The sequence below is a fragment of the Bidens hawaiensis genome, unplaced genomic scaffold (genome assembly GCF_021521415.1).
Source record: "Bidens hawaiensis isolate Kalapana, Puna unplaced genomic scaffold, B.hawaiensis_p1.1 tig00023470_1, whole genome shotgun sequence".
Taxonomy (NCBI): domain Eukaryota; kingdom Viridiplantae; phylum Streptophyta; class Magnoliopsida; order Asterales; family Asteraceae; genus Bidens; species Bidens hawaiensis.
The window spans coordinates 242,394-269,650 of record NW_027493691.1 but is presented as its reverse complement, the minus strand read 5'-3'; the positions used below and the strand labels follow the sequence as shown (position 1 = coordinate 269,650).

At 33.7% G+C, this 27,257-nt stretch overlaps 4 protein-coding genes across 4 annotated transcripts; 1 reads left to right on the top strand and 3 right to left on the bottom strand.

The window, feature by feature from the left end:
• The first annotated feature begins 6,606 nt into the window (after positions 1–6,606).
• On the top strand, positions 6,607–6,960 carry LOC143567660 (nuclear transcription factor Y subunit B-5-like). The gene has a single exon (XM_077054029.1). The coding sequence runs from the start codon at positions 6,607–6,609 to the stop codon at positions 6,958–6,960; it is 354 nt and encodes a 117-aa protein (XP_076910144.1).
• Positions 6,961–12,571: 5,611 nt separating this feature from the next.
• LOC143567647 (serine/arginine-rich splicing factor SR30-like) lies at positions 12,572–16,869 on the bottom strand. The gene is made up of 13 exons (XM_077054020.1): positions 16,764–16,869; positions 16,563–16,628; positions 16,403–16,477; positions 16,215–16,311; positions 16,087–16,133; positions 15,785–15,842; positions 14,478–14,527; positions 14,284–14,340; positions 14,044–14,144; positions 13,469–13,561; positions 12,820–13,168; positions 12,685–12,747; positions 12,572–12,614 (listed from the first exon to the last, which is right to left on the bottom strand). Exons 1-11 carry the CDS (start codon positions 16,845–16,847, stop codon positions 13,138–13,140), a joined length of 759 nt encoding a protein of 252 aa, XP_076910135.1. The 5' UTR covers positions 16,848–16,869; the 3' UTR covers positions 12,572–12,614; positions 12,685–12,747; positions 12,820–13,137.
• Positions 16,870–19,337: 2,468 nt separating this feature from the next.
• On the bottom strand, positions 19,338–21,649 carry LOC143567637 (serine/arginine-rich splicing factor SR30-like). Its single transcript, XM_077054009.1, has 10 exons — positions 21,565–21,649; positions 21,371–21,436; positions 21,220–21,294; positions 21,027–21,123; positions 20,878–20,924; positions 20,624–20,681; positions 20,403–20,452; positions 20,274–20,330; positions 20,056–20,138; positions 19,338–19,971 (listed from the first exon to the last, which is right to left on the bottom strand). The coding sequence occupies exons 1-10, from the start codon at positions 21,646–21,648 to the stop codon at positions 19,791–19,793; spliced, it is 798 nt and encodes a 265-aa protein (XP_076910124.1). The 5' UTR covers position 21,649; the 3' UTR covers positions 19,338–19,790.
• A 2,751-nt stretch (positions 21,650–24,400) lies between these two features.
• On the bottom strand, positions 24,401–26,584 carry LOC143567646 (serine/threonine-protein phosphatase PP1-like). The gene is made up of 3 exons (XM_077054019.1): positions 26,398–26,584; positions 25,258–25,817; positions 24,401–24,711 (listed from the first exon to the last, which is right to left on the bottom strand). Exons 1-3 carry the CDS (start codon positions 26,582–26,584, stop codon positions 24,493–24,495), a joined length of 966 nt encoding a protein of 321 aa, XP_076910134.1. The 3' UTR covers positions 24,401–24,492.
• Between the last annotated feature and the right edge of the window lie 673 nt (positions 26,585–27,257).

Genomic DNA, 27,257 nt, shown 5'->3' with positions numbered 1-27,257 from the left:
ACTTTCTTAATGGGAGAAATAGAAAGCTAAATGCCAAGAAAAAAAGGTAACAAAGACAAGCGCATAACAGTTATGTAACAACCCAAGTAAATCGTGTTAGGATATTGCCTGCTTTGCCCCTGATGGGTTGCCCATCGTGGAACTCATGGCATCCCGCAACAGTCATATAGCTGAGCTTATAAAGGGACCAATTGGCCGGTTAAGGTACTGAGGTAGGACATAGTTGTCATCAGAGCCATGACCAAAGCTTCCTCAAGAAGCTTGAGCAGGCAAAGCAATAATGAATAACAAACTAGTGATCAGTAACTTCGTTAGGGTGTGTGAACAATTATAAAAGAGAATTAAAGAATGCGTTAGCTCAATTGTTGTTTGGCCTGAGAAAAGACCTTCTTAATGATCAAGCTAGGGTTATAGGTTTCTTATTAGTTAAGTTTTAGTTAACATTATAAATAGGCAACTGAGTTAGAGTTAATCAAAAGAGAAACCGAGTTATGGCCTGAGTGACTATAATTGAAGTTTTGAGTTATTTTTTTGGTAATAGAATTGGAGAGTTTATTCCAAAATTAATCGTTTGACTCAAATGCGTTTATATCCGTTCACCACAGTGAGAGTAATGCATACATGTATTGATCTTGCATTCTATTCCACAAAATTTATGAATGTCCTTTATCATATATAAATTACTTGAAGTAAGTTTTAAGTTGGAAGTTAAATAGCTTTCTTTCAGTTCAACTAATTCTTTCCTGCATTTCCCTCCTATTTACTATAAAATCACACATGCCTCTCACATATGCTCCTTTCTGTGTTTCCGATCAATAGAAAATTCGACTGACTAAGCTAACAGTAACGTACAACCTAAAATTAAAGTTCAGATTGTAATAAACATATCAGATTATATGCAGACTTTTAAACAAACATACATTTTCTAGCTTGTCTAATTCAATGTATATATAGTTACATTTTAGGCTTCTTCATTCATAAAATTGTAGGCGAACGTACTTAACACAACTCAAACGTGCAATGCCATACGATAAAAGTAGAACAAAAATCTTGCTTGAACATCAAAATGGGATCATATATTCATATCACCTAGATGCACTATATGATATATGATAAAATAAATAGCCAAAAAATAGACAAGAAATCTTTGTAAGAATAAAGCAATCCCTATTGCCCAAATCTTAATAGATGAAGTTGTTGGTTATGAGGGCTTTTTTTTATGAGATATTGAATGATAATTCTTGATCCAATATTCGCTAAGTACTTAAGCACATGACACTAATTAAAGTGACAGTATTTAATACTAATGAAGGTTCTGGGCGATATGGGAATAATCTCTTTTAGAGTATCCAAGATTCTCAAAATCTCTCTTCATTACAAAAGCTAAAATAAAAAATCATTTGAGAAGCACTCACTAAGAGATAAAGGTTATCTATAATGAGAATGATTTCCAGAAATCTCAAAATTCACGGTAACAACTGTAACCAAAGGCGGCGGAACATGCCGAGGTGTAACGATTGTCCATAAGCACATGACACTAATTAAAGTGACAGTATTTAATAAACTCATTTCATTTCACAACATCGAAAATATCACATAACAATTATCCATAAAATAACCATAAACAAGATATCACAAAATATGGCAAATTTGATATTGTTCATTTTTACTAATATCCTAAGATCTTTGATGTCGTTTTCTTCACAATCATAAATCAACCAAGATGCAAACCTGCAACATTTCATAAAATAAAGTTTGTCAAGACAAAGGTTGGTGAGCAATTCATAAGTTTAATCATATTAGTATATAATAAAGATAGCCACAAAACTTGCATACGAAACGATAAATAAAAGTGGTAATTTGGATAAATAGATATCGCTAAACACATTAGCGACACCTATCTATAAGGGGATGCCAAATAGTCTAGGATTTTATAGTTATCGTTAATTGCATTACGTTAACGACACCTTGCTATAAGGGGATGCCAAATAGTCTAGGATTTTATAGTTCCACCAACCAAAAGCGATAAACACATAGGCATATAAGCATAGAACACCAAATCGAGAAATTATTTAGGTAAAGTATACAACTACGTTTGTGATTTAAGATTCAAATATAAAGCATTTTGTTGAATAAGTATGAAATGTCACCTCCAAAATAAAAGATGGAAAATGGGGTATGAAGTACTCACCTTCAAGTAGTAAACTTGAAAGATGATAATTTGGAGATTTGTCGGAACGACGAGTTTAACGCACAATGCCTAAAAAGAAAAGAAGTCTTGAATTTAGAAAGGTTGTCTTGAAGGTCTTTAAACAAAATAAATGTTGAGAAATGTAAATAATTAAAGTTCAAGGTTTAAAATGTAACTATTTAAGAATTTATAATAATAACCCTTTAAAAATGTAAGTTTGTTCGAAACCGGGTTAAAGTATCTAACCTTAATATTTACTCAACTTATGTTAAGTAATAAGGTGGGTAAAATGCAAGAATGCAAATCCCTTTGGAATAAAGATACTAAAACGGTTTTTTTTTTATCGAGTGTTCGGGTTGTCGGTTCGGGTCTTGATAATTGGTCAAACCCAAAGTCAACTTTCCAAAATATTGAATGTTATGAGATAACTCAATAAAATTTAATAAGACTTAACTAAGTATGTAGTTCCATTTTTTTAGAACTAACAACGCACGTTAAGCGAGTGTTCGGTTTTGTCGGTCCAAACTTTGTTATGAGATCAAGTTGGATCCAACATTTCCATGTACTTAAGAAAATATTTAAAAATCAATTTGTAACTATTTTTAAAGAAATATACAAGTCTTGATGACTAAAAAAAAACACACTTGTGTGTCTTAAGCGAGTAAGAATCGGTTTGGTTTCCACATGTCCAAACACTAAAAAACTTGTATAATAATGTACAAATAAAAAAAATACTTTAAGTTTTACAACCAAAAGTTAACAATAAAGTCTTTAAACAAAAGTTCGGTTTTCGGTTCGGATCGCGTTTAGGGTTAAGACCGAGGTAAGATTCTACAAACCCATAACCATAGAATTTGTAAAAATGATTTTTAGAAACTTATATCTAACAATAAGTATGTTTAAACAATTATTTAACAAAACTAGTAACAAAGTTCGGTTTACGGTTTAGAGCTATTTACGGTTAAACCGAAGCATAGACTCTTAAAAACCCATAACCATGGAACTTGTAAACATGAACAACAAACTAAAATAAGCAAGATTAATATGTATGAACAAGTTATAGAGATGTATATATATCAAGGACCGAAGTCCTCCATGAAGCCTTGCCTTATAAGGTCCGAAACCTCACCGACCGGAATCGGAGAAGTAACTACCAAAGGTAAACAAGGGGTGTGTATTATATATATGTTGCACAACCATAAACAAGTATTAATAAGGCTACATAAACTAATTAAGATGAAAGACTAAAAACTTTCAAGAACACTTAAGAAGATAACCTTGAATCTTTGATGTTTGAGAGAGTTTTTTTTTTTTTTTTGGAGTTGTAGCAAGGGAAAATGAAGAGGAAAGGTGGTATATATAAGGTAATGTTGGTGGTCAAATATGGGTGTGAGACACAAGAGTTTTCATGCAAAATGGATCAAGACAAAAACACAAAACAACAAAAAAATAATAATAAAATAAATAAATAAATAAATAAAAATAAAGGTAGGATGTTTTCAAGACCCAACAAGTGTGAAACAATATTGTAACATAAATCCATCATTTTGATTATAACATAAGCTTCGGTTTACAAATCGGGTCGGTTTATATAATAAACAAATACAAAAACGAATACAAACAAGACCCGAAATTGACGAGTGTCACAATTTTAAGAGCGTCCCTTTCGGTTTAAAGAGACATGTCATGCGGTTAAATCTATCTTGGCTACCAAGTATTGGATGATTTGGTTATCTAGAAATGACAACATTTTTAAAACGTGCCTTTCATGCACTCTAAAATAGTGATTTGACATCAAGGCAACCTCATTCTTATGGGTGAAGCAAATGAGCAAAAGATTAAAAAGATGTCGGTTTAACTTCGTTAATTTTCCATTATAATTAGTTGTTCGGTTGGGTTGCATTGTGTTTTGTTACGCTTCTTTTATTTGGGCTACTTGCCTCTTGTAAATAGTCTCTCTTTTGGTTTTAAATAAAATCGGCCAATCAAATTAAAAATTGTAACACAACAAATTCATCGAATATTATGCAGCTGTAAATAAGATACAAACTTTGACACATAACTTAATTCCTCTTTTGCTTCTTTGCAAATCAGGAATTTGAACCAAAGGCAATTATTTCATTTAGCACATTAATTTGTTTACATGATTTATGTAGAATAGTGCGTGTACATGATTCATGTTAAAATAGTTAAACCTTTCTAAAGACATGATGCTTTGTAATCATGAAAATCTGTTAAAAACTTAGTGGACCTTGTCAACACTTGTTTAACCTATGGATCATCATGTAAATCCCAACTTACACCGGGGCATGTGGCTTTCAAAGGTTATGACAGGAAATCGTGGGAAACAAATTCGAGCATCTTCTATAGGAGAACATAATGTTTACTAATTATGATTTGACCACTCTTTTAGTGTAATCGTTTGGATGTTTTTAATGTTATTATATAGTAATGCAATTCGCATAAAGAAATTTTGGAATTTTGACAATACTGCTATGCAAAATCATTATTTCTAAAGGGATGTGTCAATGAGCTTAGCTCAACTGACATTGGAGTGGAAGTGAAGATTTGGGTGAAGACCGTAGGGCTTTAAGTTTGAATCCAATTTTAACTGGGTTTTACCACAGTGGGCTTACAGGTGACGGGTTTTTTTGAAAACAGAAGATGATGGGTTCGGACTACCAAACGCTGTCTGTGATGTATAAGTCAAACTTTTATTATTAAGTTACTCCAGATAGTCGAGCTTTATTAATTAGTTAAGAAAAGAAATTCTAAATGGATGCGTAAATCTAGTATTATAGTCATTTAATAGATACATAATTATGTTTCATTGGTATTGTCACAATTGTTTCACCAATCACATGCTGTGTATGTGCAACTAAAAGGTGGCTAGCAAGTGATGTGCTGACATAATTAGTTTATATGATATAGCAATCTCATCTAGCTAGGATCATATCTTTATAACCTAATATAAATCTATTAAAGGAATTCTTTGTTCCCATATTTAGGGACAAAACCCTAAGCAAGCCTATGTTGATTTTCATATATCCATTTAGAAAAAGTACACATATGTTGGTGGACATTTCAGGTCCACACACTTTGGTGTTAAAGAAGTATAAGAAAATTTATAGGTAAAGGGTGTATGCTCACCTTTATCCAATTAGCTGATCATACTAGAAAGACCAAACAACTTACCCTGAAATCATGAGAAATTAATAGCCTAATTTACATAGTTATCTTTTCATTTACTTAATTTTCATAATCATATTTGTTGGTGCAGGCTAAATAATGTTTTCAAGAGTTGTCAAAGCGGATCGACTGACCATCAAACGTCATCCGTATGGGCTGTTAAAACAGCAAAATCTTTAAGTTAAGTTATAACAATAATAATTATAAATTAATAGTGACATGTATTCATGTAGTAATGCACAGAAGAAACACATGCTGGAAAAGAGTACTTTAAATTCATGTGTAGCCCTATTAGCACTACAAGCTCAAGATCTTATTTGTTTACCATGACACCCAAAAGTAAACTAAGAACATCATCACTTTTTGTATGCAGTTTAAATGGTTACCAAGGAGACAGGAATATAATAGAGTAGTGGAAATGATGACCTAAGTAGCTTTGGACACATACATATTAAGGAATGTGATTCACATATAATTCTCTTTTAGTTAGTGTCATCCTCTTTTTTGTCGTTTAAGCATCTTTAGATTTATATATCACAACTGATTAACTCGTTTAGGGTTAGTCTGTTTTAGATCAATAGAGTTCCTTATTCCACCTAGCTAGTCATTGTTTTCCTCTCTATTACATATTTTACTCCGAGTTATGCTAAACGTATTCTCATAATTCTATCATCTGATTTATTCCAATTTTTCAAAGCACTTATATGCCCACATACCACTTGCATGTACCCGTATAATACGTACCCACATAAAAGTGCCATGCTCCCATATACATTTTTCGTATGCCTACCGATGTGGCACAACAAGCACATATAGGGAATATATATATTTCGCTAAAACCTTTTCTAGATCTCCAAGAAGACAAATACACTTGCTAGTTGGTACTCTTCTATTATATATTCAATTTTCTTAAGCAAGGCAACAAGCTGTATATTTTAATTTAAAATTCGTCTGTATAGCACAAGAGAATATATATGTGGCCTAAAGAGACCCGTCAAACATGACAAACAGCAAATCTATAACGCACATAAAATACTTCAATACATATATATGTGAAGATACCCACGCATGTACATAACAGGCCGGTATCCATGTACACTATATAAGCAAGTAACATGTGTGCATGCGTTTTAAAGATCTAGAGAGTAGAGACTAAATCTAGATAAAAGATATATATGATGAATGAGCATGATAAACTGCTGCCCATAGCAAATGTGGGCAGAATCATGAAACAAATCCTGCCACCCACAGCCAAGATCTCCAAACAAGCCAAGGAGACTATGCAAGAGTGCGCCTCGGAGTTCATAGCTTTCGTGACCGGGGAGGCATCTGAAAAGTGTCGCAGGGATAATCGCAAGACGATAACCGGAGATGACTTATGTTGGGCTCTTGCATCTTTAGGGTTCGATGACTGCTCGTATGCGGTTATGAGATACTTGAATAAGTTTAGGGAGTTTGAGAAGGATAAGGCAGCTGCTACCCAAATCACTGAAGAACATATTAATGAAGCTCCTGCAGGACCAGCTTCCAACAGCTGCAAGGAGTTAATATCATTCCATGTAACTCGTCATTATCTTTGACAAGGATTCAGTCCTTGAACAAATTCATCAATAAGGTAAATGCGCAAGTTCTATGCTATTAAAACTTAAATGTACACTCCATCAAGGCACCCCCTTAATTTGACCGAGCTATCATTTTCATTTTCATGTTTATTGTTAGAAAATGATTCTACGTGCATCTATAAACGCTGACTTCCACAAACCGCTACATCATATTCCAAACTAATCTCAAAACCTCTCATTTTCTTCCACAACACTAAAACTTCACAAACCTCATTAAAAAATATTATAATTGTATATGTATAATATATGCATGTGAGAAGGAGGACCCACCACTTTGTCTGCCATGAAGTTTGAAGACAAAAGCCTTGCTTCATGGACTTTGTCCCACATCGCATCCTTCTTTCGCCTCCTCGTCCATCCCTAAACTTGTTCGGGTTGAAAGCGCTTCTGGTAAGACCTCAAAACCGGTTCGTTGTTGGAACCGAACTGGTTTCTGAAGTGTTAAAACCTAAACAGATGGAATCAGTTAGGTTTGGTTCGGGTTGGGACCAGTTTGTATAGGTACAAGTTTTCCATTCATTTATTTTTTTGAAAATAAAGATAAATTCATATCATAAACCACAAAAAATCATTAGAATTAACAAATACATAAATCATTAAAAACATAATTTTTAGAAATTACGATATGAAACACATTTTTTTATAGTTATTCTTGGTCTTCGGCGTAGTAATTTTCAAGAGTTGTAGTGTTAAACTTCTTGTAGTGTTAATCATCGACGTCACTTATGTGTACTGATGAATCGTATGCGATTTCTTCATTGGGAATTGAAGACGATCATCCGGTTTCCACCTCCAAATTAAAATTCTTCCTCAATTTGTATTTCGTCATTGAGAGTTGAAACATTTTGGATTGTCACGTCCAAGCTAGAGATCTTTCAAACGCACATTTTCATTACCGCAGGAGTCAACCTTGTTCTTGTAAATGATAAAACACTGCCAGTAGTAGAAAATGTGCAGATTCGATGCAAAGCTACCGTAGAATCTTTGACGCTTAATAAATCATGGGTTATGACGGATAGAAACGGAAATTAGGAACCCTTTTCTTTTCACCAAGCCAAACTATCAAAATTTGCATACTCTAGCGGACGAAAAAATCCATTCCAGTATACTTTCCGAGCTTGCTACTTGAAGTGTTACTCCGAGCCCGTTTACTATTGTCATTTCTCAAATTTTTATATAAATTTCTAAGCCACGGGTTCTTTGTTGAGCCAGTTGTTCCCGACGCCATTGATCACTCGTGTATGCGTGATGTGAAACCTTATTTTGATGAATAATTATCAAACATATTTTGAAAATGTACGTTTTGTATTTCTTGCAAAATACATGTATCATTAGTTACGTTGTCAATTAACAATGCAACATCGAATGCAGTGGCACAACTACACCGGGAGGTATCTCACTAAAATATTTTTGTAATTTTGCTTTAATCATTTCCAGGTGATCATCAGTTCCAAGCCAGTTCCTGTTCAAATCCTACAAATCAGTCCCAAACGTACTGCTGGTTATTTTCGGTTCTAAACCGGTTTGGAACCTGGTTCCTGGGTCATTAGCTTATTTAGTTCCATGCAGGTTTGGTTTCATCGGTTTGGTTTAGTTAACCGGCTTCGATATGCAAAATTATATTTTACACATCTATAAGTTAAATTATAGGCAAATAGTACAACACATGTTGGCAAATATCATTGAAGTTTATCTACAAAAAAATGTCATTTTTTGTTTTCATTTTCTTCTTCATTTTTCGTAAAATGATCACATGTTGGTAAAGAAAAGAAAATATAAACATCTTCTACTTATATACACACCAGCCCTTTTTGTATTGTATTCATATATCTACTCGGTAGATCGAGCTCACATGAACTTCTTATGTTTTGCAGATTAATCCACGTACAACTCAAATTTATACCTAAAGCAATTGTGTTATGGTGTCCCTGGTAGAGTACCCGGCAGCTGGTGGAGTCGATCATGCTGGAAATATATATTAATAAAAATGTAGGCAGTCGGTCTTAGATTTCTTTGTAATAACTAGCATAAATTGGACCAAATCCATCAAGTATTTTTAGTTCTTAAGTGTACATGTAATCTTTTATTTCAAGTACTAAACATTCTTTAGGTGGACGATATAAATATTCAGTGGCGAAGCCAGGAATTTTATCTTATGGGTTCGACAATTTTTTGATGCTTGATTATTTTTCCAGCGTCAAAGTTTTCGGGCCCGAATGTGTCAGTTCGGGTTGATCATTGGGTCTGATAAATAAAATACAATATAATTATCATAACAAAATATATTGTTAACAATCAATAAAATACAAAGTCATATTAAATAAAAAGATACTACATATCATAATTGTTCTCTATGCGTTTTTATGTTTTGAAAAACAATATCTTCAATCGTGACTTTAAAAAAGAATTCATTTTTAATATAACAAATACAAACATTATTTATATAATTGTCATCCAAATAATTACGCAAATCCCTCTTCACGTGCTTCATTGAAAAAAAAACCATTTCACAAACGATAGACCAACGAATATTTGTTGTTGGCGATCGTTGAAACCTTGAGGTGAACCGGCAAAGGCGATGAGGCAATAGTCGTTTGGTCGACATAAAGAAGCTGATTGGTTGCTGAGGCGATGGCCGATGTTTTTGTTTGATTGTTTATTTATTATTTAGGTATTATGTTTGAAAATATTAATTGGGTTGGGCTTACAAACCCATTCTATGAGTAATTTTGGGCGTTTTAATAATCTATATATCGATTATTATTGATCCACATATGATGTTTGTTAATAAAATTTATAGTTTTTTTATAAGTTTTTTGTATTTTTTAAAAAGAATATTCATTACTGAAAGAATATAACTAAAGTTTTCACAAACAACGGGTTCAAATATATTTTTTTAGAACGATACTGGGTTCGCTTGCCGAAAAAGAATGGGTTCGCTCATTAATTCGACACTATAGGTTATATATAAAACCGAAAAAATACCGGGTTCGGCCAAACCCGGTGAGACTAATGTGGCTCCGCCACTGTAAATATTTATTCCTTATTATTCGTATTATTAAGGGTGGTAGGAGTCCTTCGGGTACCCCCTTGTGGTTGCGCCAGGTAGCCACACCTATACCATTGCCAATACCATACCATGCCGCATCTAAGCGAGCATGTTCCATGGGTTTTAGTTGCTGGCAAAAGAAGAGGAAAGAGAGAGCGCTTGTATGTGTGGCCCAGAGGAGAGAGAGAAAGTGAAATGGTTCGTGGGTAGGTGGTAACACCATCGTCGGATTATAGTTGTCATCAGGTTCCTTTGGTTTGCCATGAGTTGTCCACCGGTGGTTGGATCTTCACCGGCTTCTTTGGAGCACCCCTACCGCCCTAATCATCATTCATCGCTAGGCTACAGTGACTTGGTTCTGAATATCAAAACTTTAACAAAATAAACACGTCGCAATCCACATTCGGTAACCAAAGAAAAGTTTTCATTATAAAAATGAGTGTAAGATGGTAAGAGACACGAAAGCGTGTTTAAAAAAAACAGTAAAAATATATCACTATCTGTCCTGGCTTGGTTTTGAACAAATTTAACATTGAAACGAAGACCGGCTTAATTTTGAATGAAGTAGACCAATTTGGATTTGAACAAAGTTTGTACCAAAACATAGATAAATATAAGCAAATTGCAACGCTTTTTTTTTAATTAATTATAAATATCAAAACAATTAAAATCATTTATTTTGTGTATTAGACTAAAAAATACAATTATGAAACATACTTTAAAATATGTATTATTATTTAACAGCATTGTGATCGCCGTTTATAAACAAAAAAGGTTTATTGGATTTTAATAATCCCTATTAACTGGTATTGGCCGATAATAATCCCTATTAATTTTATCACCACTGGCGGTCCCAAATTTAAAAAAGTTGGCCCATAATGCTCCCCGCTAAAAATGACTTAACGGCGTTATACTTTTTTCCGAATTTCAAACTAATGTTTTAGTTTTTGATCGGAAGGAAGATACGAGTCAATTGATGTAACGCTTTGTTCGAAACGGTGCTCCAAAACCACGAAACAATGCTTCAATTTGGTTGTTTGAACTTACAATTTACCAAATAATTCATTAATTTCATGCTACTAGAAGTTTGTTTTAATGTATGTTATATTCAGCTTACATCGAAACAGAAGGCAAGCGGGCAACAAGCTGCGCCGCTACCCATTTTTGAATCGCAAAACCCAACTTACAATTAACAAAAATCAAGTGGTTTGAAGCACCGTTTTTCGAGCTAAGTTTTACATCAATCGACTCATATCCTCCTTCCGATCAAAAGCCCTAAAACATTAGTTTGAAATTCGGAAAAAAGTATAACGCCGTTAAGTCATTTTTAACGGGGGAACATTGGGGGCTAACATTTTTTAAATTTGAAACCGCCAGCGGTAATAAAATAAATAGAGATTATTATCGGCCAATACCAGTCAATAGGGACTATTAATATCCACTAAACCTAAAAAATTGTTTTTTTGTGTTATTATTATTTTTATAAAATGAAATTAAGTAAATGACACACATATCCCACAAACTATTAAATGTTGTTACTAAATTACATAAATAGTCCTTATGTGTAAAATCACTTTAATATCCCTAGACTTATCAGAAAACTTTACCAATTTATCGTCGGAGGCTGAAATGGTTACAAAATTCAAACATTAGAGGTTGAAATCTTAAAATGTTTCATTTTTAGGCTGAAAGGTTAAATGTGCGAAACTTCATGGCCCAAAATAGTAATTTACTTAAATTTATATTGTGACAGATGAAATTGTAACATTGAAAAAGAATGTGTGAAAATGTCATTAGATGAGACATCATTCAGCAAGTTGCTAGTTATTATTAGATAGTCAAAACTTTTGTAATTTTTTTTAGAAATCGAATTTAGAAGAAACGGATTATAAGACAAAATAGTTATTTATTGTATCTGAAAAAATAGAAATAATATAAAAGTATAGAGATAGGGATAAGAAATGAGAAGTGAAATTGATTTGGTTAGATTTATAAAAACGATGGTTTTAGTTAAATTATAGGGATTATGATAGAAAACTCTATCAATGTTGTGATATTTTAACACACATTAGTTACAAATAGGTTGGCGAAAGAACCAGCTTCAACATTCAAAAAAAAAAAAAAAAAAAAAATCTATCATTCTCAAGTGAAATCAAACAGAAAGGAAATCTGATTTCATGTAAAATCCATCAAGCTGTTTTCAATGTATAGGGGTTACAACTTACAACCCGACTTCAACCATGTGGGTCGGGTTAGTTCCAAGCCGACAGGTGTTTTGTGTACCTCTAACCCAAAGTTAGGTGTTTGGGCTTCGTTTTGCCCGGCAGATTTATAACCAAGCTAAAATATCATAACCATAAAGAGGTTAACATGTTACAGTAAGTTACTAGGGTCTAATAAATATCTTCAACAGTAGGACGACTACGATTATTTAAAAAACGCAACACAAAGCATATAAAGATTACACACTAGTTTTGTTCAATTGTTCCTTCAGAAATAGGACAAACACTGGTAGAAGATTTTTATGCGTAGTCCAGCATCTTCTATTTTAATCAGACCTCACCTGTTATCAAATTAGCATAATATTAAAATTAAATAAAACTTCATCAACAGTTTTCATTAAGTAAATATACCGATGGTGAACGAGAACGAGATATGCTCATACTTGGGCTCCTATATCCTCTGCGGTGACGAGCCTACCAAATAATTATACGTGAATTAAACACAATAACAACTTTCGAAACAAGTAATTTGATGTAACAACTTACATATGACGGTGGTGTACGAGATCTTGACCGAGATCTGCATAAATTTCCATGAAAATAAAAAGAAAAAGAGAAAGAAACCAATTCATTAGCCATAATTCCATAATCCAAAATATTGCATCCGCATTTCCAAGCGGGTTTTGTTGTAATAATAATCCAGAGTTAACCAACTTTATTTATCTTGTTTAATCAGGTTTAGTATATAAAGGTTCTTTACCATGATTTGCCGCAATGCTACGGTCAAACCCATGGAGTTATACATCTTTACCTCTATATATCCAGTCAAGTTCCCAGAAAGCCAACTTTGCGCTCAAATTACCATCATGCCCCTACACCATGGTGGAATCCACATCTAGAAAACACACAAGGCGCAAAACCAAGGGCACCATTTTAAAATCCTTTCACAAATGGAAGCATGAAACCCCCAATCATCTTTTACCACAGTGTAAAAAATAATATTATTGGTAAAAACATTGGTTTAATAAAAAATTACAAAAATCAAGAAAGTTGTTTAGAAGGGGCCAAGTTTAAAGAAACCAACTTGTTTGAAATTCGACTCTGAAAATAATTTTTCAGCACCATATATGAAAAACAACCTACAGCATATATTTGGATATTATATTATCTAGAAAATGTTATTTGGATTATGTACCTTGAAACAGGGGTAAGTGACGACTCAGATCGGGATCGTGAAGAAACTGATCTGGATCGAGACCTGCGGAAATATTTTTCCCTAGGAGAGTAACTGCAAGAAAATATTTAAGTATTGGATATTATATAAGTCAGTGGATACCTATCATCATCATCATCGTACTCAGTATATCCCACCAACAGCAATGCTATGGTAGGGTCTGAGGAGAGTAAGATGTAGACAGCCTTACCTCTATCCCATAGGGATAGAGAGGCTGCTTCCGGTGAGACCCCCGGCTCGATAGTAGTTTTGAATTAAGCCTTGGACATAAGACACATAACACTCAATCATCGGGACACCGGCTGATTGGTGCATGTGCCCTTGTCTTTCGGCTATCAACGCCACCACATGATGCCTGATTAACCTTCCGCCACTTTTAACGTTATTTTCACGTGATTAGTAAAATAACGTCAAAATTAGTGCAATTTTACTTTTGCCCACCCAAGGGTTCACACATATATACATTATATGTGCGCACCGCAAGCAGGGCGTAAGTCAGTGGATACCTAGTAAAGTCAAATAAAATAAGAACAAACCTCCTGCTATCATGGCTAGGACTTCTGCTTCTTGAATAATATGGACTTCGACTTCGGCTTCGGCTTCTAGAGTAATCGTACCTTCGATCATACTCGTCTACCTGTAGCCAACAAATCATTGAGCAATTGATGATTGTTTTTAAAAAATATCTGATTATTTGGTTCTAATTATAAGATTAAATTATTGCTTTCAAAACACACATCCAGACACCATATAATAACTAGATTTTCAAGACATACCCGAATGTAACCTTTAGAAAACTGGTTACGGAAAAGCGAGTCATCAAGCTTCCTTATCTGAAACAAAAGGTACAAATATATTAGAAAAACTGTATAAGATTCAAATAAGTGTACCATTTAACACCACATTCAAGCTCGTAAAGAGAAACAGTAGGTTTTTATGCATAGAGAACTATTATCCGAGTCAGACTGACCGCGTATTTCATATCATCATAATTTGTGTAGTCCACAATTCCTCTCATGCCTGCAAAAGAAAAATAAGCGAGCCTCGTAAGTAATTGCAGATCACATAAAAGAAACTATTAGCAATGAGTGACCATATCCTGCTTTGTGTGAATTATGTGATAATTATCCACAATTTTACATTAGTAGAATTTATACATAATACTCTGTTGTAGAGGTAGCATATGGGCAGGTCAGGCGGGTTGGGTGACCAGTCATAATGGGTATATCCATATATGTTTTTGTAGATTGGGTTGATCTTAAAACTCATTTTTTAAACCAGTTTAATTATTTAAAAAAAAATAGTGTCATCAAGTATTGACATCTATTTCTTGATAGAATTGAGTTAAGAGTGACTACACATTTAAACACTTTTCAGCCCGTTCATACCATTTGTTCTGTTTCCTTAGCTAAACGTAACCCGACTTGATCCACTCCTAAGTAAACCAATCAAAAGCACCACAACACATCTACTATGTTTCTTCACTTTTCAGAGGTGGACACCAAGCATATATGCATATAACAACATTGATGGGCTACATACAAGGTGTCGGGTTCAACCAATACAATTCATTTTCGTGTATCATATAGAACGTGCAACACAGAAATCTTTGAACGAACCCAGTCTTTATTAACGATTGAAATCATTGGTTTTATGAAGAAAAATGGACCAATTGCCCATGAAAATTTTACCAACTAATTCTTTTTTTATATAAAACTTTAACTAAATAAAGTGGTTATTATTAAAGTTAACTAATCAAACCATTAGTCTTATTTCCAATTTAAAGAAGCCGAATTATTTTTTTAAAATAAGCCCAAATCTTTTACCAATTAACAAGGCCCATTTTGTTATTTCCTAAACAACCCAATTCCCATCTTTTAATCTAAATACAAAACAAAAAAAAAAGAAAAATCAACTGAATAATTGAAGCCGACTGGCAAGCAACCTTAGACCTGTGGCCTTCATTATGTCATTTTCCAATGACAATGTACTTTTATTAAGGCATTTTATTATGTGACCCCACCAGAACCAAAAACTCTAACGTTGATTTATTAGAAATTTGATCATCGAAAAAAACTAACACCATAAAAAACTATCGAGGCGGAGTCCGCCACTGTTTAACAATCATTTGCATTCTACCAGCAATGCATGAGTGTAGATTATACAATATTAGCAAAAACTATAACATGATTTTACAAATTCATTAATTTTGTATATCAATCAATAGGTATTGAATTTCAGATAATTCAGTAGAAGAGACACAGTAAGCACACTCACCATCACGGTCACGGAAAACTTGAGAGAAACAAACATCACCGGCTCGACGCATGTGATCCTGGATTAAGAAAGCCATAAATAAAATTATATCAACTCTTGAGAGGATCGAGGCACTTATACATCATAACACAAACAAATATTTTACTAAAAATTGAGTTACTTAAGAGACTCTATTTATGTCTATCTGTTCAGATTGTGTCGCGTAATGAGCTTACAGTCTTAGACTGAACTTCTAGAACCATTTTGTAAGTCCATGAACCATCTCTTAACATTTATTTGTGCTTTAAAAAAAACAAACTGACCTTCAAATCTTGCCATGAAGCAGAAGAAGGTAATCCAGTGACATAAACTACAAACAAAAGTGTTAGTAAAATTTTAAACAGAAAACAAGAATACAAGAAAAATAAATATTTTAAGGAAACGAACAAACCACGATAGTCAGAGCGCCTAGATAATCCCCCACGACTACTTCCACTGCTGTAGCGATCAACAGAAGGTGAAATTCTCCCACCATGTGCAAGTTCAACCTACACACAAACACAAAATAAACAGATGAAACAAAAACAAAACACTGCAAGCGGGTCAACTGATAAGAACACGTATGTTTTATTGACTAACTCGTAAGCGTTGACCAGCAAACTTATAGCCGTCCCTTCCACGAATGGCATCTTCAGCATCACGATAATCTTCAAACTAAAATTAATCCAAAAAACTTAATTATGATGCGTAAATGCATTCAATAAAAGTAAAATCCAACCCAAAAGAAAGCACTTTTTACCTCGACAAAGGCAAACACAGGAGGCCTAGGTGGAACTTTCAGGTCGATTTGAACAATTGGCCCATACTGCACACATAAACAAAAGCAATATGATGATATAGAACATAACTTATACAGTATTTGGTAATCGTACAAATGATAAGAACATTTCAACATGCCAGCTAGCAAGTGTAAATATCATAAAGACACATAAGAGGAGACCTTGTAAAACAAATCGTCGATTTCTCTTTCACGAATATCACTAGGAAGGTTACCGACATAAATAGTACGACTTGAGCGACCCATGCTTCTCTGAAAAAAACAAATGAAGTAATTGGATGCAATAAGAGCTTGGTTTAAGATTATGTTATAGAATTACACATACAACAAATTGAAATGTCTTAACACATCATCAAAAAATAAAAGAATAACAATTTCAAAAGTTAAAACAAGATTTCGTAAAATTACAGTCTTACAGATACTTATCAAGTTTATACGAAGGATTAAAAACAGAGGAGCAATAGTAAGGTTTTAATTGTGTCGCATAACTATAAAATAAAATAAAATAAAATAAAATAAAATAAAATAAAATAAAATAAAATAAAAGATATGCTACAGTTCACAAATCATTAACAAAGTTATTTAAATCAACTTTGGTGGTAAACTGTTAACTATCATATCAATTTGAGCCGAAGTGATGAAATTACAGAGGAAACATAATCTGGCGAATAACAGTTCAGTAGATGCTAATTCAACAACTAAAGAAACAAATAACTCGATGATTCTGAGAAGAAAGCAATCGAGTAACAAAAACCCTAACAGTGCAATTAAGTTCAAATAAGGAAGTGATTATATGTAAAGAGATTATAATATAGAGCAATTGAATTGAATTGAATTGAATTGAATAGGAATTAGGTCGAAGATGATAATAGATCACGTTACCTGTTGACGTTGAAATTTGGGGGTGACGAGTCCAAGAAGAACAAGCAAACAGAATCGTAGAGTTTTCTGGAGTTATGCTTCTGTTACTGCTTTATATCATTATATATATTATATATAATAATAATATAATATACTCTTAATTCTTCATTTTTAAGATTTACCATTAAGACATTTTTGTCCTTTTCAAATTTTGTCCTTTAGCAAAATAATGTACCATTAAGATGTCTTAAGTTTTAAAACAATGTAATTATTTTAATTTATCAAAAAATAATTAAATGTTTGTTTCTTTTAACTTTAATCATATTTTATTAATTTATAGAATAATTACATATATATATACCTCCTATTTTAAGCCAACTACACTCACGACGTTTAAATGTACTTTTTCACAAATTAATATTTTTTTAAAAACATTATACCGTTAAGGACTGGCAAACGGGTCGGGCGGGTTCGGTTGTTCGGGTCATGAGTCTAAAAGGTTATGGTTGGAATTGGTTGATACAAAAAAGGTAAATTTAGTTTGGGCCAGGTCAGGACGGGTTCGGGTCAAAAGGGGTCAAGTCAGAACCGATTTCCGGTTAGAACAGTGTTAGACGGAATGGGTTGCGGGTCAAGACGCGTTCAATGTAATGTTCCGTGTGCACCGACACCTGATTGCGTACGTACAGTCATCATGTGACATGATTACTAATGCCATTTAAGCTTCCAGTGTCACATTACGAGCATACTATCGTTGGGTTATGCACGTACTGCTGTGAAGTCACGCACGTGCTAAAATGGTGGCACCGGTTACGCGTTCGATGACAATGTCATGTTTGTGTGTATGCCCGCTGCATCGTGCGGGCACCCAGCTATATAATAATAATAATAATAATAATAATAATAATAATAATAATAATAATAATAATAATAAAGTAATCAAATTCTGTAATGACAAACTATAACTAATAGGTAATTTACATAATGGTACTTTTAGTAATTACGTATACATTAATGGCCCTCGTAGTATTATGCGTGATTATATGTAAACATGTTTTTGTATATTTTTAGTTGAATTTTATTATAAGTGCTTTTTATAAACGGTTTATTATTGCGATATTTTGTGCATGTAACAAAAATGGTTGAGAAACATATAACACCCGACGAAAGGTCGACCGGTTGAATGACAAAATGCATAGGGGCCACACAGTTTCCGCCACACACGGTATTGAAGCAAATATTCGTTTGCATTATGCTACTAGGTTTTCATCCTTGGCTACCATTGGTGTTCAAGAATGAATGACTTAATGTATAAAGTGAATAAGTGATGTTGTATATCTAACTTTCCTCTATAACAAGAATTATTTGGAAGTATTGTAACGACCCTCGTCCATCAAACTAACTAATGGACCGAGATTTATGGACCAAGATTGATTCTCTTCTTTTAATTATTTTATTATTTCCTTGTATGATCCCTAGTTGTCAGGCTCATAATTAGCTTTTTTCTTTAATTGCTGTTGACCCCTTATTATCTTATTATATAAAGGTGTCTTTCTTGTAGAATATATATTTAATCACTGGAATTCTAGTATCGTACCATGATAGCAAAAATTCTCACTAACATATGATATCAAAAGACATTTAAACAATACAACAAAATCAAAATTGTTACCCTGATATACAATAATTCATCTTCATCACTAGGAACAGATCTCACAAACATTTTAATCTGTTGCCCAAAAAAAAAAAACCTTAACCAACAGCTTTTTACCAAGTATACCGATGGAGAACTAATGCTATGACTTTGAATCCTAGCTCCACCACATTGACAAAGAACTATATTCAGCGTCAGTATGGACGATAATTCGGCATCATAATTTACTGGTGTACGAGTTCTTGACAGAGATCCGCGCAAACTTTCATAGAAAAAATAAAAGAAAAAGAAAGAAACCAATTCATGAGCCATAAATTCATAATCCAAAACATCCACAAACATATTTCCAACTGGATTTTCATCAAGTACGAAACGCAACGCAACTCCAGTCTAAAAGAAATTCCTACAGAACTGCAGATTTCCCACATTTGCAGAATATATCCTTACACATACCAACCATGTCACAACCTATAAATCATGGTCTGCCAAAGTGGTTCTCATATCAACCAAATTTATTCATCTTGTTTAATCAGGTTTACCACATAAACATTAACATTATTTACCATGGTTTGCCACAATGCAACGGCCAAATCCATGGGCTTATATATCCTTACCACTATATATCCAGTCGACTCCCTAACGCGCACAATTTCCCGTCACGCCCCTACTCGCATCTAAAAAAGACACAAGGTGCAAAAGATGATATTATTGGACAAAACAAAAGTAGCATCATACAAATAACAAACCCATAGAATTATGTACCTTGAGTCAGGGGTAAGTGGTGACTCAGAACGGGCCCGTGAAGAAACGGATCTGGATCGAGACCTGCAGGGATATTTTTCCCTGGGAGAGTAACTGCATGAAAATATTCAGTATATTCAATTACTGAATATTTCATAAATCAATGGATATCTAAAGTTATATGAAATAAGAGCAAACCTCCTGCTATCATAGCTATGGCTGCGAGTTGGACTTCGTGTTCGGTCTCTAGAAAATCTGTGCTTTTGTTCATACTCTTCTACCTGTTACCAACAAATCACCAAAGTAAAATTACTTACACCTTCCTTTAACCAACATGTCGTTTTGGGTCACTTCACGTATTAATTAACTAGATAATCACAGCTCTAAGAAGCCTCACTAGATTTCTCAAGACATACCCGTATGTAGGACTTAGCAAACATGTTAAAGAAAAGTGATTCGTCAAGCTTCCTTATCTAAAACGAAACGTAAAAATATATTAGGAAAAACGAACTTTATGTAATTTAAAACTGTTAACTGAAACGGACCGCATGTTTCATATCATCATAGTTTGTGTAGTCCACAACTCCTCTTACTCCTGCAAAGAATAATAAGTGAGCCTCGTTATCGTGTTGAGTTGATCTTAAACACTTTTGTAAAGTTTCTTAGAAAAGTGTCCAATATAACTAAAAACATAATATTATATTTCAACAAATATTTGTTTCTTAATAAAATGATTTAGATAGAAGACATGGAAAATACAACTCACCATTACGATCACGAAAAACTTGAGAATAGCAAACATCACCCCCTTGACGCATGTGATCCTAGCATTGACCGCTTGGTAATTTAGTTAAAAAGAACGCAAAAACAAAATTATATCAATTCTTGAGACGATTGTGGTGGCTAACTGGTAAATTAGTTACTTAAAAGGCTGTATTTATGTCTATCGATTCAGACTGTACCATAATGAGTTTAGACTGAACTTATATGTATATACTGGATTAAAATGACCAAACTGACCTTCAGATCTTGCCATGAAGCAGAAGGAGGTAAGCCAGTGACTTGAACTGCAATGCAAAGTGTTAAAACAAAACATCAAACTGCTTGTACTATAGATAAGTAGAGAACAAGAATAAAAGATAAAAGAAAAATATAAAAAATGAACAAACCACGAAAGTCGGTGCACCTAGTTATGCCCGCACGACTACCTCCACTGCTGTAGCGCTCTACAGAAGATGAAACTCTCCCGCCATGTGCAAGTTTAACCTACAGATAAACACAATATAAACAATTGAAAAATAATAAGCAATTATGAAATACAAATCATTAATAAAAACAAGACTGGTTCTATTAATGACTAACTCGTATGCGTCGACCATCAAATTTATAACCGTCCCGTCCACGAATGGCATCTTGAGCATCACAAGCATCTTCAAACTAAAATTAATCCAAAAACTGCATAGTTCATTCCTTAAAAGTAATATCCAACAAAATTGCACTTTTTAGTATTTACCTCTACAAAGGCAAAAGCAGGGGGCCTAGGTGGAATTTTAAGGTCAAGTTCAACAATGGGGCCAAACTGCAAGCATAAAAAAAAGCAATATCAATATGAATATGTATCAGATAACTTATATAAAGTATAAGAATATGGTAACAGTTGTAAGTGTAACATCACATTATAGTTTATAAAGAGACATGAGAGAAGACCTTGCAAAACAAATCTTCCACTTCTCTTTGACGAATATAGCCCGGAAGGTTACCAACAAAGAGAGTACGAGTTGAGAGACCCATGTTTTCTGTAAAAAAAAATAGACCAAGTGATTCCATGAAACTAGCTTGGTGTTTTTATAATGCTAAAGAACTATAATTTTTTAAATAATAAGGTTTTGATATCATTCCTATAATACATGAAAATACCTTAGGATTCAAACATAATAAGTCTAAAACTTGATGATCTGGTACAAACACAAAAGAATAACCAGAAGTCACCAATTACATAAGTAAAAAAAATCACAATAATATAGAGCAGTTGATACAAACAGTAATTAGGTCGGCGATGATTGTCACGTTACTTGTCGAAATTTGGGAATGGTGAACAATAAACAAAGTCATGGATGGTTGTGGACTTATGGTTCTATATAATGAATGAATCAACTTGACTTGTGGTACTTGAGTTTCTGCTTTATACATTCAATCAAATTGGCCGGCTAATAACTTTCTTCATTGTGTTAGATGAAAATCCCCAAACATATACTTGGCATTGTGATGCAATGCCATAATCAGTGGGTGTGTGCATGCACACCATCATAAAAGATGATACTTAAAAGATGAAAAAAATGATGTCATCAAAACTTTAAAGATAAAATATAAAATAATCATTAACGTAAACCTACCCTGCGTGCTGCTGCGGAGGCGTTGAGCCATGGAAATTTGGCATAGAATATGTAAGCAAATTTAACTACGTGTGCATAAGTATTTAGATGACATGTACACTATCACACAACGATGTTTTGAACAAAACTTACATGCATCATAAAATAAGTATGTCACAACTATATATGAAAAATTTTACAAAATTATCATATTTAAAAGTTATAAACGAAACAAAAAAGAACTTTTACGTAGGAGACTTGTCAATGTGTGGTTGGCAACAAAAAAATAAATAAATAAAAATAACATTGGAAATAGTATGTGGTTTAAATTATAAGTTTAGTTAATGTGGAAGGGGCGCATTTTATGTTTTTTAGGGCCATAGTGTATCATTGAAAACTAAGTTTCAAAATCATGCTTGATATGCTTGCATGTCATGCTTAAAGAATTGTATACATTACGATGTTACTAATGAGACAGTATGAATAACAAGTCATAGATGTTTTGTGATATCAGTGATGACAGTATGAATCGTGGAATCCCTCACAACATCACAATAGCCTCTACCATTTATCATCGCAACAGGCCGATAACCTCTACATCATAAATTAATTCGAAGTTACAAAATTTGATAACTATATTTGTATAACAGTTCATAAATATAACCGAGAAAAAGCATTAGTTCTAATATGTAACATCACCATATTCTCACATGTTCAAATTTAAGCAAAGTAGCAAACGGTAGTTTTTTTACGGAAAGAACCCCAATTTCATAAGACACTCTAACCCGTAAAAAGATTGAGGCCTTGTCACTCCGTTACTCTCTTACGAACGTTTTACCCAACCTTTCTTTCAACTATTTTATTGTATATCACTTGGAGATCATGGATGTTCCAAAACCGGTTGAACCATCCAGGCCGAACTAATTCAGAAGCCCACGCTAGGAATGATACAATTTGGTTTAAGGTTTTGATGCCGGGCTCCTTTTTCTAATTCCATTATTTTACTGAACTTTCAAAAATCTCAAAAACACTGAAAATGGTATGATTCCTACCATTCTTTGTAAAAAGTCCACCACAGCCTAACAGTAAGTTTGGTTTAATTTATCCAAAAATAGTATACACCAATTCGACCATAAATCTTGTCAAAACCGATAGAACCAGAACGTGAATGGTCCTGTCTGGGACACCGACACCAACACCATCAACTCATCATAACTAAATGACGCTAAAGTGTACGCTTTTAGCTTCCACCTTTACAGTTTCAATGTTTGATCTAATTCTGAAGGTTAACATAGAAACACAAACTTCAAACACACTCCAAATTTACAAACCATATACAACAGCAAAACCTAACCTTGGAGGGGCTCATTTTTCAATCTAAATTCACCACCCAACTGGAAACCAACATCCAAACATCTTACTTTCTGCAGATTAGATATTATTGCTCAGCTTACAGATTTCTTCATTTTGACATCAGATGCTTCTTCAGAAGAACAAATTCACTAGCATGATTTTGTCTCAGGATGTTCCAATTTTAGGTGGCTGTTAAAACAAGCAATAAATGCTAATTATTGATTGTAAAATATTCATGATTGACCTCCATAAACGATATAAGAGAATTTATTGTCTAAAAATAACAATCAGTGTTAGATGTGTGATGCTCACTCAGATAGGGAATTTCTCACTTCTCGGTCCCCTTCGGCTGGTTTTGATGAAACACTGAGCCGAATTGCTAACTATGGTTTCGAACAACGACAAACCAAACCAGTCGGGTTGAGTGGGTCAGTCGCATCAGCCGGTTTTGGCAATTTGAACCGATTTTTTCTTTTTCAAAATCATTAGTTTGTACATATTAACATAATAAAGATGGTTCATGAATTTAATACATATACCTAACCGTATTTCCAGAAATGAAAAAAGTAAATTAAGGTTAAAACAGTCAGTTCCAAGTTCCAGCCCACCTGCCAAACCGTTAACCGACAACCCGACAAAAGCAGAATTTGTTATCCAAACATTAAACTAAGATAACTAGTTCCAAGGAAAATTGTTGCATTAGCTATTGGGACAGTCAAAGTGTGATTAAAGTCAAAAGTCAAATTACAAAATATAAAAAAAAACAGCAACTTTGAAGGTCAAACAATCTAAAAATCAAATTGGAAAATTGTGATGGTAACTGATATACATAATAACAAAAAGCCTTGTTATTAATTCTTTAAATAATCAAGATCACTGCATCTAACAAATAAAGTAGGAAACCGAACATTCAGTTACTAGAATATTGACTTGCCTTTTTCAGCGGTACCTTAGATGTTCCCGGCTTTTTTGAATAATCAAGTGGCTTTAGTATCTCAAAAGAACACACCAAGGATTTATCAACACTCAATAGAGCACCCGCATTGTCAAATTCTCCCCCATAATTTGGAGCCGAAAATATCGTTACGAGCCTTCGTTTGGCAAAAAACTCATAACCGTCCTCTACCACCTGCAGTTAAACGGGCCATAATGTTGCTCATATGAAACATGTACAAACCTTACTAGAGTCAAGAAGGGATAAATTAGGTGTGTCAAGAAAAGTCACGTTTTGGCCACAGGTCAAAATGGGTTTGGTCCAGTCAGGTTGATTGGAAACACTTTTTTACCCAAATTCCAAAGTTTATAAACTTGCAAAAGAAGTTGGTGTGTCAAGTAAGATTTACAAGATTGCAATTTTGTAATCTTATTTTTCGAATCAATTACACAGTTGATCCTTGTGGTTTACTCATATTACAGATTTGATGCTTTGTTTTTAAAAGTTACATTTTAGTCCAGTGGTTTTCAAGCAGGTAACATCAATGAGTGATAAACGACCACTATAAATAGATAATAAAAAACCTTAAACTAATAATTAGTTATATATAAAAACCTTTAATTGTGGGCCCACTACAAACTTAACTATATATATAAAAATCAGAATTTATAATTAACCCACCCCACCCCACACCTCAGTGCTATGAGTCACATTATCTGAATTAATCAAACTACTATTTACCTGATGACCTCTGCAAATGAGGTCAAGATCATTCTTCTTCAAAAACTCAACAACTACATCAGGTCCAAAAGTACATGAAACACCACGATCACTATCAGACCAACCCTCGATGTTTGGGTCAGGATCGGACCACAACAAATCACAAAGAAGCCCGTTATCCGGGACCTCAGTGGGCCTCTCAATTTCCCTTATTTGTTTCAAATCCTCGAGTTCAGGAGAAAGACCACCATGCATGCAAATAATCTTGTCATCAACTAATGCAGCAACGGGCAAACAATTAAAGCAATCTGTGAATATCTTCCAAAGACGGACGTTGAATCTTCTTTTACACTCGTCATAAAAACCATACACGCGGTTGATTTTGGCATCTTCATGGTTTCCCCTTAATAAGAAGACTTTATCAGGGTATCTTAATTTGTATGCAAGAAGCAAACATATGGTTTCTAAACTTTGTCGGCCTCGGTCAACATAGTCACCGAGAAATAGGTAGTTTTCAGAAGGAGGATAACCACCATATTCGAAAAGGCGTAATAGGTCTTGATATTGTCCATGTATATCGCCTGTTGTTAACATAAACTGAACAAAATTAGCTGTAAATCAATTTGGAAATTTCTGAGCATTTAAAGAAGAAACAATAACAATCTGATAAAAAGAAAACAAAACCATATAACCAAATTGCGGAGTTATATACACAGCACTGACATACTATCCACACACTATTGACAGATTATAATCCTGCAGGCCATATAACCCTATACAGATCATATGTTAGGTCGAAAATGTATACACGGGCACACACAAGAAATAAAGGTGTTATACAGGCACCTATAGCTTTAGTGAAACTAACAGATGTGACTATGGTGTTTTGTGTATGATGTGAAACTTTGGTTTATACGGCCTAATGATGAAACATATGTGACAAGATAAGAAGTCTTGGTCTGCAAAATACAAAACCCATTTCCCATACAATCACAATCACAATCAAAAAAACCCTAAATAAATCAGATGAAAAGTAGGGTAAATCATATGCACAAATCCAATAAATCCATCTCCAATTGATGATCATAATGAAAACAAAAACCTAAAACTAAAAATTCATATGATGATAAATGAAAATAAAGTTATGTATAATGATTATACCGCAGATCCTAATAGGAGCACTGAGGTGAAGCAGATTGGGCTGGGAAAGAAAGACGTGTCGGGCGTTGACGCAGAGCTGGCGGATCTCGGACTCGGATAACTGGACCTGTTTGCCGCCTTTGCCGTCCAGCAACCGCCTAATGATATCGTCTAGCACGCCCTTGTCCATCGTCACAATCACGCTCATTTTAACACGGAATTAGAGAGATGAATTAACATGAAACCATGTGCGATGGATTGATCGGGTCATTAGAAAGAAGATAAGGGTTCGTGTGGTGGCTATTTCTATTTCATTTCTCATACAAGCATTATATACGTTATTAACTTATTATTATGTTTATGGGTAATGGTATTTGTATGTATGACGTTAGGGCTTTAAACGAACCAAACGAACACAAACAAGACCTTATTCATGTTCGTTCGTTAATGAAATAATTTTTTCATGAACGGTTCACGAACAGTTACCGAACGAGATTTTATGTTCGTGTTCGTTTATTAAGGAAATGAATGTGTTCACGAACGGTTTATGAATACAAATAAAATCGGCAAAGCCTAGAAATTGAGACTGATATATTCATCAACATGAATAATAAATGCATGTAAACAATTCAAACGAACATGAACAAGGGTATGCTAGTGTTCGTTCATTTAACTTTAAACGGAAACGAATGCTTAATCGAACGAATATTTAAGTTTTTGTTCGTTTATTTAAAACTGAACACTTATGTTCGTTTAACATAATTCAACAAAGATAAACGAACATAAATGAACACAAACAAACGTAAATGAACACAAATTCACAAATACAAAACTTTTTAAATAAAAAAAATATTTCATTATTTTCTATTAACACATAAACG

What these genes read in the sequence shown, in the direction of transcription:
- LOC143567646 (XM_077054019.1), bottom strand. Translation starts at nt 26,584, where the DNA reads ATGAGCGTGATTGTGACGATGGACAAGGGCGTGCTAGACGATATCATT. An exon ending in TGCTCCTATTAGGATCTGCG is followed by an intron (nt 25,818 to 26,397) that starts GTATAATCATTA and finishes TGTTAACAACAG; the next exon opens with GCGATATACATGGACAATAT. An exon ending in TCATTTGCAGAGGTCATCAG is followed by an intron (nt 24,712 to 25,257) that starts GTAAATAGTAGT and finishes GTTTAACTGCAG; the next exon opens with GTGGTAGAGGACGGTTATGA.
- LOC143567660 (XM_077054029.1), top strand. Translation starts at nt 6,607, where the DNA reads ATGAAACAAATCCTGCCACCCACAGCCAAGATCTCCAAACAAGCCAAG.
- LOC143567637 (XM_077054009.1), bottom strand. Translation starts at nt 21,648, where the DNA reads ATGGGTCTCTCAACTCGTACTCTCTTTGTTGGTAACCTTCCGGGCTAT. An exon ending in TTGATGGTCGACGCATACGA is followed by an intron (nt 21,124 to 21,219) that starts GTTAGTCATTAA and finishes GTTTATCTGTAG; the next exon opens with GTTAAACTTGCACATGGCGG. An exon ending in TTGCTAAGTCCTACATACGG is followed by an intron (nt 20,139 to 20,273) that starts GTATGTCTTGAG and finishes TGTTGGTAACAG; the next exon opens with GTAGAAGAGTATGAACAAAA.
- LOC143567647 (XM_077054020.1), bottom strand. Translation starts at nt 16,847, where the DNA reads ATGGGTCGCTCAAGTCGTACTATTTATGTCGGTAACCTTCCTAGTGAT. An exon ending in CTGTGTTTGCCTTTGTCGAG is followed by an intron (nt 16,478 to 16,562) that starts GTAAAAAGTGCT and finishes GATTAATTTTAG; the next exon opens with TTTGAAGATTATCGTGATGC. An exon ending in TCACTTACCCCTGTTTCAAG is followed by an intron (nt 13,169 to 13,468) that starts GTACATAATCCA and finishes TGTGTTTTCTAG; the next exon opens with ATGTGGATTCCACCATGGTG.